At 43.1% G+C, this 13,071-nt stretch overlaps 1 protein-coding gene across 2 annotated transcripts in view; it reads left to right on the plus strand.

Moving 5' to 3' along the window:
* The window catches only part of pax5 (paired box 5), a 28,039-nt gene extending 16,667 nt beyond the window's left edge, over positions 1-11,372 (plus strand). For both annotated transcript variants that reach the window (XM_085911800.1, XM_085911799.1), the window contains 5 exons: positions 4,950-5,082; positions 8,161-8,262; positions 10,091-10,177; positions 10,593-10,679; positions 11,290-11,372. In XM_085911800.1, the coding sequence (XP_085767926.1) occupies positions 4,950-5,082; positions 8,161-8,262; positions 10,091-10,177; positions 10,593-10,679; positions 11,290-11,372 (492 nt within the window). The remainder of the gene's footprint in view (positions 1-4,949; positions 5,083-8,160; positions 8,263-10,090; positions 10,178-10,592; positions 10,680-11,289) is intronic.
* The last annotated feature ends 1,699 nt before the right edge of the window (positions 11,373-13,071 follow it).

A 13,071-nucleotide genomic window follows, 5' to 3' on the forward strand; every position in this document is an offset into this window, starting at 1 on the left:
CGGCTTGAAACAAACCAGCCAGCAAGTTTTGGCTTCATAAAGTCCAGTTTTTCTTGTAACGTGCACCTTGAAAATGAATTTTCAATCAAGTCCGATATCATCCTCTCCTATTAATGAATTTTTGGTATGCATTTTAATCTCAACCAATCAGAGTGATACACAGATTAACCAATCAAATGATTTGTGAGGGTGTTGAAATAAATCTAATTGCCATTTCGGACCATACCTCCGTTTCTCTAAATTCCCACACAAGCGCGATTAGATGTAGTCCCAAATGTTTGTCCGACATTTGACTACCTTGAAAGACCTCAACATGCAATTTCAAACAAAATGATTGCTACCAACTAGCTACCCTGATCAAGCCTAAAGTGAAGTTAATTAGTTTTATTTAGTGCCGCTTTTTATGGTGAGCGAGCTTCCTTCCTATGAATGCATCTTGTGGAATATTCAGCATGGAGTACAAACAAAAAGACACTGCGTCAAGGTGTGTCGGCATCCTGTTGTTGCATTTATATTGACCTCACGCCCTTTGCCAGCCGTGCAGTAATGTAAATGTGAGTGGAATGGACAGATGTAATAACAAAACAAACAAGAAGCGTGCATTTGTATTCCGTCAGATGCTTCTAAAGCGCACTGCTCAGGTTGATATTAAGGAAATACATTTGACAAAGTCGCAAGATGACAATTATTTTTGTCCCACCTTTAAATACATGCCTCCTTCACTTTTATTGACTTGATCAGTGTCAAGGGCAAGAGAACAAACACACTGGTAGAGTCCATGGCATGTAGAAACACAAGATAGGCTACAGCCTTAGACCTTAAGGGCAGAGTTGGCTTTTTTAACCCATTCATTTTGTTTTGACCAACATAGAGAGTGGAGTGGCGCAGGGCGAGAGGTCGACAGGGATTGGCTGAAGTAGCTCTATAGACTTTGAGTCGAGAGTATAATACCCGTGATTCATAGGTCAATGTCCTCTCTGAGCCAAGTCAAGCCGCTGAGGTCCGATGGCAGACAGGCCTGTTAAACGCCGGGTCGCCCTGGGGTCAGACTGGCTTTAGCAGCCGCATTGTGATTACAAAGACGTGCAAGCGAACGCACACACACGCATTGAAGTCTACATTCCGATCTGTCCCTCTCCGTCCGCTCCTCTCTATCATCTGGTCAAGTCAACGGACCCCCCCCCCCACCTCATTTCTTTCCCAGCCTGAATTTCCCAGAGGGAATGATTGACAGTCATACGCTTAACACTGACAGCCACAGCTCAACCTCTTTTTTGCCGGTGATCTTTGTGTGTGTGTGTGTGTGTGTGTGTGTGTGTGTGTGTGTGTGTGTGTGTGTGTGTGTGTGTGTGTGTAGGTTCTTGCCTTTCTATCTTTGTGGGAATCAATTTTAATGTGTGCATAGTTCGAGAGGCCATTGAAATAGGGTTTAGTTGTGTTTCATTTTAAAGTTAGTTTGGGACTTTACTGTGATTTTGAACTTTGCATGTAGGTGAGGAGAAGTCTGTGAATGTATAGAAATACAGTGTACAAGACTATAGGAGGGGTCACCAACCTCAATAAATCTAAAATTGAATTCTTTTGATCCTAAATTACCTTTAATTATAAATTAATAATTCGAAACGAATTTCATTTATCAAGACACTTATTTTTAAGAACAATCATGCAGGATGTACTGTCCTGTACTTTCTCCTTTTAAATAATTAGCGTATCTTTTTTTTTTAACAGTATCTCATTTGAGAAGTAATCATTTGCTCACATCCCTCAGAAGCAGATATTTTTTCCTATGTCATCAAAACACACTCATCCATCCTTTCCTTTATCTTTTTTTTTTCTGCCTCTCACCATCGTCTATTAAGCCCGCACAATTAATTTGCAGGCGCATGGCGGAGGGTGTGTCTGCACGTGTGCTTGTCAGACAGAGTTCATTTGAATTTCCCTTCAATCACTTCCCATTAGTCAGGTGATAAATCAGCTCAGATGATGGCAGCTCCCACCCATCTATACCACACCAGGTCCCGTTGCCTGTCCGGTTTCCAACAGGAAATCGACAAAATATTTGTTTCTATTCATATTTTCAATTTGGAAAGCTGAATTCAGTCTTCAAGAATGTAAAGATAAAACAATTATTTAAGAACATGGAAGCGTTAAAAAAGACAAGCTGACGTTCCCATGCAGGCCCGTTGCGTTGGTTTTGATGATTTCCTTCCTCCCGTTCCCTTTCTCGGGCCATCTGTGTGAATTGTATTTGTTTAGAGTCAAGCCTTTTTCCATCAGGAGAACACAAGAATGTGGCGAGTGGGAGCGACAAAAACAGAGATGGAAAAATGGGGTGCAATTTGGCGAATGGGGAAAAGGGGAAATACCATTATGCAAATGTCCTCCTGCAACATGGCAAGGTGCTTGCGTGCGAGTGTGTGGCGGCGGGTCGGTTAAGGCTCATCACTTATTGATGTGAGATCCAAAGCATTACCTCACTAGCTGCAGAAAGCAATAGCTGATGAGAGCAAATGGCAAATAAGCAAACATGTCACAGTGCTGTGATGAATTTTCATTCATTAGACTGTCACCAATCTTTAATTCACTTTTGAAATATTTATATCTTACTGACATTTTTATTTTGACCAGGGGACCATATATAAAATTGTTCTATATTCCCAGACTCAACATTAGGTACATCACACTTTATCTGATAAGATCCGTAGGAAAAATTGTATCAAATATTCTGCCTGTACATACGTAATACTTGGATTAGTTTGACATTTTCAGATATTTATGATTTATGATTAGTTCACATACCAAGTGTATATGATTTATACATGAGCGTGTAATCGGGATTAGCGAGGACTTCATTTACTTTTTGTCACATGACTTTTTTACATTTTCCTTTAGATCCCACACTGCATGAATCCTAAAGACAAAATTGAATGAGCATTTCTGATACTTTGCCTGTGCAGGATATACAGTACCTATTTGGTTAGGAAGTGACTGCTGACCTCTCTCCATGGTGCTGAAATGCATTGCCAGTCAATTGTCTCAAACTTTAGTCTCATACCTACAGCATGCCTCCATTTCTTTCAACCCGCTATCCTGCCCCTTACAACCCCCCCGTACCATCAAGCCCCAAATCCCTGCGTGGCCCCCACAGCTGCGTCCCTCCTCTTTGATGAGGGCTGATGGTGCCGTGTGAGCGGCAGAATTGACAACATTTACGGGGGCGAATGAGAATGATCCATCTTCCTTAGCGGGCCTGTCACCCCACTGGCCAAACTTCATCATGGCCAATTACCACAGCAGTCCCCTTCTTCTCCACTGCTGCCTCCACCCCACAATCTACATGGATACATGGACTCATTAGACATTATTATAATAAGACGGACGGCAGCCAAGAAATAAAGAGGGGAGGGGGACGGTCGGGGTAGTTGCAGGAATGAGGGGAAAAAAATAATACAGGTGTGATGTATGAATGCAGCAGGGAGGTGAGGTGGGAGTCATTAAGAGAGGAAGCTTAAAATGTGCGTTAAGTCTTAAGAGAGAAAGAGTGGCCAGGCAGGTGTGTGTGTGTGTGTGTGTGTGTGTACGGGGTAAGCTCTTATTTGGCAGGTCACAGTCCAGTGGTTGTGTTGTGTGCTGACGAGCACAGAGGTGTTTAAGAGGTCAGTGAGCACAAACACACGCTCACACTTACACTTCTTTTCACACGCTCAAACAAATTCAGAGGTATTAAAAGGGTCACTGCAAAACGTTCACCTTATCCCCAAAAAAGAAATTCTGATCACTGTCGTTTGTGTCTACAATCTGAAAACACAAAGACACGCATTTACTTCTCCACTATGACCCCAACGGGTTATTAAAAAAAATTCTTCATACTCTCTCACAGACATATTCATATGCACATTCATAATTTAATACATTATAAATATGCTAATGTCACTTAAAAATAGTTAATCGAATTATTAATAAACAATACACTAACAACTTTTCAAGAGTAAGTAGTCTATTTTTATCTGGAACTTTTAAACCAGTTGTGACATTAATTCCTAATCTATTTCCAAATGAAAACGTTTGACTTTGAGAAACATGCGAAAACATTACTTGTACACTGCATCGTGTGTTTATTGGCTATTTTTCTCACTTGCGGTGCATGACTGACCATGCTGTCCATACCTATTATCAGTAGCTGAGGATAAATTGATTCTGTGGGGTCAAACATAGGTCAAGTTTTGGGGAACACAACCATAATCTATCAACCTGTCTGCATTTTCTGGCAGATGAGGGAGCGGGCTGTCAGTGGCAGCTATGACTTCATAAACAGTTGATTATGACCATCGATTGGCGTGTATAAACTGGACGATCAATCGCTGTTTTTGACAACTGAGCTGTAGGTGTACCTTTATTTTGAAATTTGGCAGATTGTTGGCAAGCTAAGCACCCAATGGTAAAATATAAATGGTTAAAGTGGGTGTGCAAAAATCATGTCCACTGTTTATTTTCTGCAGGTTGTGTGTGTTTCTGTATCGGGCATTAGATGAGTGGATGTGTGTTATAATGATCACAATTCTTATTCTTGGGAGACAAAAAGCTTTGTGTACTCGTGTATATGTGAGAAATGTGTGTGTGTACGCAGTAGAGATGGATGAAGAAAAACATCAAGTTGATCCTGTGGTTATAAACTGTTGGACTTGGTTGTAGACTAAATCCTCGTCTTTGTAAACAGATCAATACACTCGCTGCTGTGTGTGTGTGTGTGTGTGTGTGTGTGTGTGTGTGTGTGTGTGTGTGTGTGTGTGTGTGTGTGTGTGTGCGCGTGTGCGTGCTTGAACATAAAGCCGAGTCCAGAAAAAGCAAGCAATGACATGCAGCAGGATCAAAATGCGCTCTACATGTCTGGTTAGCAGATAACGTCATGATGTTTTAAGCTTCCTCTTCCACTTTCTGTTTCTCGCCAGACATCGGATTACTCCTCCATGGCCTCGCTAGCCAGTGGACTGGACGAGATGAAGAACAGTTTGGCCAATCCCGGCACCGGGGCGGAATTAGGAGGCAGCGTGGCCGGCCCACAGTCCTATTCACTAGTTCCAGGTAAGGGAAACATCGGAACATTCGCGCTTGTCAACTAAAATGAGAATTATATCCTACATGTAAACATTTTTATGTGTCACTACATTGCAGTGTAGGTTATATTTTCACGTTGGGCCATAGAATATTTCCATTAAATTACAGCATCTTTCTTTAGGACCGTCGGCAAGATATTTGCACGAATGTAGTATTGTCGGGGAAAATTGGATGCAACTTTTGTATTTAATTATTCATTGGTTTACGGGACCATGCAGATTGTTACTATTGACGAGCTAACACAACTGATGTCATGTAAATGTGGCACTGACTTGATTCTAATGTATGGCCCCTGTCTCTTCAATCCATTTAAGAGATAGTACACTTCCATATGCACTATGTACTACGCATGTGTGTGTGTGTGTGTGTGTGTGTGTGTGTGTTCAATATGTTAGTGTGACAGGAGGACAATTTAGTTGTGCAAACACTATTAAATATGCACCAAAACCTTTACCCGCAATGTTTTTCAATCACGCTTAAACCCCCAGTGCACACGTTTAATCCACGTATTAGATGAAGAAATAAAGTCATTCACGTGCCAAATACTGGAGCCTAATCCTTATAAAGTCTACTTGAGCTGCGCCGTGGGCTCCACACTTTGAAAGTGTTTTAATGTCTATAAAGAGCTCAGTGCCTTCCATCTCCAGAGAGACATGCCTGAAGGAAAGGATGGCAAGGAAGATGGACAGATAGCAAAGCGTGTCTCCATTTAGGGACACAGGGAAAGGCAGTTGTTAATTAAGAGTAGGCCGGGGAGCGCTCGGACAAGGCTTCAGTGCTCCCATCGGTAATGAGGGGAATCATAGAGCTGGGAATTTGGGATGTGTGGGAATTGCCTCTTTTTGGCTGTCCGAAACCACAGAGGAATACTACCTGGTGGAGCAGAGACAGCGATAGGAAAAAGACATTTCCATTTCTGCTTATGCATGCATACATTCATATTCACACACACACACACACACACACACACACACACACACACACACACACACGCTTGGAATATTATGCATTACATTGACTGTCTTTTCCCTCAAAATAGAGCACTCTCTAGGGTCTGTGATGCCTGCGCATTTGGTGCAGTGGTGAAAGCGTTGCATTCTGCATGGCTTATTGGGTTTTGTTTCTCTTTAATATCTTCTCAAATCTCAAGTGGAGTTTGATGATGTAGTGACTTCAGTGCACGGATTGAAGACTGGGTCATGGGTATATCGTCAGCTTTTTCCCTTATGCATGGGCCCACGGGTCAATCGTCTGCATTTTGCCTGAAGTTAGCGAAGACAGGTTCAAGCAAAACTGTGACCTAAATAGAATAAGTGCTATAGAAAATTGGTTGGATGGATGGATGGATGGATGGATGGATGGATGGATGGATGGATGGATGGATGGATGGATGGATGGATGGAACATAGACTGAATATGAAGCTAGGGGCGTTCTGCTTTTTTTTTTAGTTCACACAAACCATGGTTCATGTAGTCACTTCGCTTCTGTTTTTGTGTGTGGTCATGTGACTGCCGGGCTCCATCTTGATTTTGCATGAAAACAATTCTAACAAGTACAAATTGCTCATAAAGTTATCTTTGTAAATATAACAGTGTAGGGAATGCAGTTTTATGATCTCAGAGTAGACTTGTTCACGTTGTGCTGACCTCTACGGCAAAGCTGCGGACAACAGATACATCAAGCAGCGCTGGCACATATGCGCAAGTACACAAACATGCAGACCCACACACACCTCCGAGGATGTGGCCCTGTCTGCCCCCTCTAAGTCGGACTGTAGAGAGTCCATCTCTGCTCTCTTTCAACCTCTCTCCTTAGGCCCCCCTTCTCTTGCCCTGTGCGCTGACCCTGAGCGGATGAGCAGCCCGCCTGCGCTAATGCCTCGCTGTCGCGTCAAACACTGAGAAAAACTTTACTACACTGAGACGTTAAAGATGAGGTAGAGAGGGACAGAGTAGTAGGAAGGGGTTCGGAGGAGAGGAAAAATTTGCGTATGCAGTTTTTTATGGATGGCATAGGAAAGCAAATGAAAGAATTGTACATTTGGTCCTGATTTCATTTCTTTCCCTTTTGTCAGTTTCATTACTTCTCAACTCAATTACAAAGGTTTATCTTAACACAAATTGTTCTGTTTTTGTTCAAATCCAATTCAAAAACTGCCAGGACGATTTCCATCTTCTGATTATGCTTGGACTTTGTTAATTATAAACAACTGTATTAATTTAAAAATGATTTTCCTTCGTCTTTGGATAAACAACAAACAAATGGGTATGAAAAATTGATTAGATTCTGTTTATTATCTTGTCTTAAACCTGTGACGTTTGTATCTTAACGTTGAGATTCCCAACTAGTTGTGGTTAAGTGTAGGGGAAGTGAATGGGATTGATGGAGTTAGCATGTGATCTGTTTATGATGATGATAAATGCATGTGCGGGAGGCTGTTGATGCATGCCTAGGTACGTTTGTGTATGATGATGATGATGATGATGATGATGATGAATGGGTGGCTTGCTCTGCACACACACATAAATACACTCGTACCATGATGCAAACAGAGAGAAATGATTGGGGCCGACACACTGTCATGTAGTCTATTGCGGTTATATTTTCTATCCAGCTTCTGACAGTCGAAGGGGGCGGGGGTTCTGACTCTTAACGGAAAGGATGGGATGAGTTTATGAATTAATAGCTGGCAGAAAATGGTGGTTGGGGGGGCGGCAATAAGGAGCTACAGACATACCTCGGGATACTAAGTTAGTGGTAGCCAGACACAGAAAGACTGAGTCAATAAAATGAACAATTAAAAGACAATCGGCATTTCAAATAGGCAGATTATTTTCTTGACCATTAGTTTGAGTAGGAACGCTTACAAAAATGAATGTGTTTGCTAATCGATTTTTAAATGGATGGATCTTTCATTTAAAGACAGTGAGGAATCACTTATATTTGATTACGCGCCGATACCAAGTACCGATACTATTATTATATCGATACTGTTGACCGTATAAGTCGAGTATTGATGGGCATTTCTGTGTTGTTCACTGCAGGTCGAGACATTGCCAGCACCACCCTGCCAGGCTACCCTCCTCACGTTCCCCCCACGGGACAGGGCAGCTACTCCACCCCCTCGCTCACTGGCATGGTACCAGGTACTTGCAGCTCGTGACTTTGCACTACATCTCATGGCAAACATCTCAGAGGATGGATCTCGGCAGATATGTGCGGATGTGGGTGTTTTGGGCTATTCATCTAGCGTTGCCGTTTCCTCTTGTTTTGTCTGCCAATGCTACGGCTGACAGTGCTCCCAGTGGGGTGGCCCGTCCATGTGTGTGTGTGTGTGTGTGTGTGTGTGTGTGTGTGTGTGTGTGTGTGTGTGTGTGTGTGTGTGTATCATTAGAAAGCAGCCACAGTAGCACAGCTGTCCCTCCTCAACATTAGTAATTTGTTTTTAATGAGAATCACCAGTGACCCACGACTAATTCATTCATTCCCTTCCACTCTGCCTTCTTGGCCGCTTTTGTGTTTCAATCCTGGGCCGCTATGCTTGCTTTCGCTGCTCCTTCCTGCAGCCTCACAAATTTTCACTGAGGGGTTGACAAAGAAAGAAAAGAAGGAACAAGCGCATGAAACCAAAATGTTGAAATAATGTTGTTTACAAGTGTTTGTTTTAGTGTAGGCCCAATCGTTTAGTTTGTGACACACACACACTCAGTGAGTCTCAGTGGACGTGTTAGAACAGCACGTCTCAAGATGGCTAACCCTGTCGCCCTGTCCCCACGCGCTCACCCCATCCTGTCCTCAGGTTTGACAGCATATTTGGGAGCGTCTTCACTTGTGCGCCGTTTGTGTGTGCGCGCGTTTGTTTTTGACAGAGCGCGTGTGCGACCTTGACACCGCGCTACACCAGGGAGACCCGCGAGCCTCATCTCTCCTTCTTACCTCCCCTCCCCTCGCCTCGCCTCACTCCCACACACTTGTCTCCTAAACAACCTGACATGTTGCCGTCACCACGGTGATGACAAGGGGAGGATGCCATGGAGACCGCATCCCGACCCCACCTGACAGTTGCAGACAAACACACACACACACTTGTACTCGTGGGTAACGTCGAGTGGCTAACTTTCTAACAAAGTCGACTTACATAAACATTCCGAACAGAGTTGGAGCTCCTGAAAACTTTGCTCCTCTGCGATTTTTTTTTTTTTGATAGCGGCAAAATTATCCTCCTCTTTTTGTCCATCCTGTTTAATATTATACCTTCATTAAGTAAGCAACTCTTCTGTTCTTCTCTCCCTAACTCTCTCTCTCGGTGCAGCAGGGGGCTGACACTCAGAGGGGGTGTTGGAGAGCACTGAGGCAGAACCGACAGAACGAGAGGGATGGAGGTGGTATCGGGTGTGTGTTGGGGGGGGGGAGTGCACCAGGGTCTGTGACTGTCAGCAATGGGAGAGGGATCCCCCGGGAGGAGTTGAGGGTTCAGGAGAGAGAAAAGAAAGAGTGAAAAAGAATGAACAAGTCAGCAACGGGGTGAGGAGAGAGAGAAAAGGAGGAGAAGAAATGAGGAAGAATCTTGTTTTGATGTGAAGGGTGACGGACCAACTGTAGCCATGCAGGCAGGTCGGGAGTGGGGGAGGAGGGAGAAAAATACTGAGGAAAGGCTGAAGCGGAGACAAGAGAATGAGTAAACCCCAGACAGTAGGTAGTAAATGAGGGAGAAAAGCTACGCTATCATCCACTGCACGGCTTGCGCTCACTCCCAGCTGCTATACTGTAAAGCCAACCGCAAAGAAAACTTCCATGTTGTCTCTTAAGTCCTGCACGGCCAAATTCTTTTTTTGTCATTATCATCCACTTTTAACAACCGATTATCGTGAAAATCGACTTTGTTTTTGTGTCGTGTCAACATATATGCATGCATATTGAATCTATTGGAGAATTTGTTTAATGGCTGTTTCCTTTTTTGTTTTCCCTATTCAGGAGGAGATTTCTCTGGAAGCCCCTATTCCCATCCACAGTACTCCACATACAATGAATCCTGGAGATTTCCTAACCCCAGTTTATTAGGTAGGTTTCGCCATAAAGTTATATGTAAAATATTGTACATATCTATAAGGTTCAAGGTTTAATGGAGTGTCACCTGGAAAAGATTGTGTTTGTGTTCTCATGGGCCTGACATTTTGAACTTCTATTTGAGGAAGAGAATCCAGATTATTGGCAACATTTCTTTAAAAACACACACTTTCCGTCCACTTTTACCTTTCAGAACATGATTCTGCCAGTTCAACCCATTTTTAACACCAACACAGACCTTTACATAGTGGAAGTGATTGAGACCGTCATTGTCAAGTTGATAGCAGAGAGCCATTTTGGTGGTTTCATTTAAATGTGCAACAATTAAGACAGGGGTCAAGCTCTGCTTACTCACTGCTTCATTAACTCCCCCCCTCCCCTCCTCTCGCTCCTTTCCTCTCCCCCCCAGTGTTTCAGCAAGATTACGGCTCCATCTTGGGTACTGAAATCGGTTGTTCCTCCAGTCTCTTTAACAGCCAGGCGGGACAGATGCAAGGTAGGTGTAGAACTTAATTTTTTTTTTTTTAAAAGGAAAGAAAATACAATTTAAAAGTACTTTAGAGACTTTGAGAGACACTGAGGGGCTTAGCGTGGATGACAAGGAAAAGGAATAGACTCCCATAATGAGGCACAGGGTGAGAGTCAAGGTGACAAATGAAAGAAAGTGGAGTAAGGAATAAATGGCGAGCGAGCGAGCGAGGGAGCCTGAAGTCATGAGTGAGACTAAATAGTTTGTCAGACCGGCTTAATGCTTCACTTCCCCAAAGAGCCTCCTGAGATTACCTGGACTGTGGACATAACCTGACAGCACACAGCCAGCGAGATTGATGGATGTGACATCGGTGTGTGTGTGTGTATGTGTGGCATCTCAGATAAAGAGTTCAAGAGCATCTGCCAGGTTCCACTATCGAATTGACCTCTTCCCAATGGAATGAATGGACTCAAGGGATCAGAAGGAGTAGTAGAGCTGAGTGTCCGCTTTGACTGTCACTTGTGTGATTGGTTCGTGTTTGAGTTAATCTTATAACAGTTGGGGAGTTTTCAATATAGTTTGTTATTCTTAGAGACAAAGCAAACGTGTTTGACCACGTTTGTTTTCACCTCAGGGTCGCCGTACTACTACAGTGCGACATCACGTGGGGCGGGACCCGCTGCCACGGCCACAGCCACAGCGTACGACCGCCACTGACTGCATCCGTTGAGAAGAGGTGGCGGCAAGGGAAGGAGGGAGGCCAAAGGATAGCACCAGCACTGCTCAGTTCAATAAGCCTGACCCCCAACCCCCCGGTGCACGGACCACTCACATTTTGACAATTGTCAATCTTTTTTGGACTGCCACTGAATCCCACCTACGCACTGCCAGCCTGTAAAAAGGTTACTGTGAGGACACGCAGTGCGACAGGTAGGCTCCATCCGTGCATTTTAAAGTACGTACATTTTTTTTTTTTTTTTGCAACTCTGAGGACCCTTCCACAACGTAAAACGTGGCTGTGTTTGTTTTCAACCACAAGAGACATATCCGCAAGCCGTGGTTGAACGTGATCTTGTGGGCTAATTGCTTTGTGACTGTGTGATGGTTAGGATTCTTGTTTTTTTCTGATGATACAGCATGGCCTGGCTAGAGCAAAATCAGACCACGCTTTTTTTTGTTTTGTTTAAAAACCAGCGGTCAATCAATTCAAAGTTCTATGCCATGTCACGCTGAAGTAAAGACAATCCAACTTGCAGAACTTTATATGACCAAACCCTTTTAATGCCAGCCTCTTGGATTACAACACGGGTGGGGAACCTACAGCCCGCGAGTCATGTCGGGCCACGAGAGCATTCGATTTGGACCACCAGCTAAATAAAATGCTCCCAAATTATCTGCAATTGTTCAGAATTTATCCAGCCGTCCGTTTTCTAGATCCATATTAAAGTCACAGCCTATCCCTACTGATTTAGGGCGAGAGTTGGGGTGCACCTGGAAGGTGTCAAATTTATTTTTCTTGCGGGCTACATCGTCAAATTTATATAATCACTTTGATAGATTTCTTGGTAACTTTACCTGCATTTTGTGGTTATTGTATACATTTTTTAGACAACAGAACTCAAAGAAAAGTTGTGAAAACCAAATATTGCTATTGTTCAATTTACGTCGAGAAGAGATTTGATTGAAATGATAATGATAAAGTTAGTCATGCCTACAGTATAACAATTGAGGAAAACAGATTTCAGCACAGATTTTCTGCCCAAATCAAAAGAACTTATCACTTTATCTACAAACATGAAAAATCACGTGGTTGACAGATCAGGTCGGACATGGACAAATATTCACATTCATAAGCACACCTAAGGACAATTTAGAGTCTTCAAACCTAAAATGCAAATTTTCTGTATTTGGCGAAAACTCACACAAACACAGGGAGGAAATTCAAACTCCACTCAGGAAGACGAGATTCGAACACCGAACCTCAGAACTGTGAAGCAGCTCGTTCACCACGCTCTCATAGATCATAAAACATAATACAAATATCTTCCTTCATTTATATTTCATGCATTTTGCTATTTTTAGCAGGATTCCCTGATGAAAACCCAATTGGCCTGAGATGGGTTCCCCACCCCTAGATGACAATAAAATAACAAAATAGATGACAAGGGTGAGCCTTTCTGACAAAGCACAGACCTCAAGTGTGAAATGAATACAGACAATGTTGAAATGAGGCCCAACCAAACATAAACAGGGAGTGTTACCATCCAGGAAGGTGCTATCCAACCTACCCCGCCAAAATTTAGTAGTCATCAAGAGCTATTTATAATGGTGGAGAAAGAGTAATATATTGAGAGGCTTTTCTGCGCCGCACTCTGCAATGAGAGTGAATGCCTGTAACCATTTATAATGTGTTGTG

The sequence above is a fragment of the Syngnathus leptorhynchus genome, chromosome 5 (assembly GCF_054491065.1).
Source record: "Syngnathus leptorhynchus isolate UIUO chromosome 5, UIUO_Slep, whole genome shotgun sequence".
NCBI lineage: Eukaryota > Metazoa > Chordata > Actinopteri > Syngnathiformes > Syngnathidae > Syngnathus > Syngnathus leptorhynchus.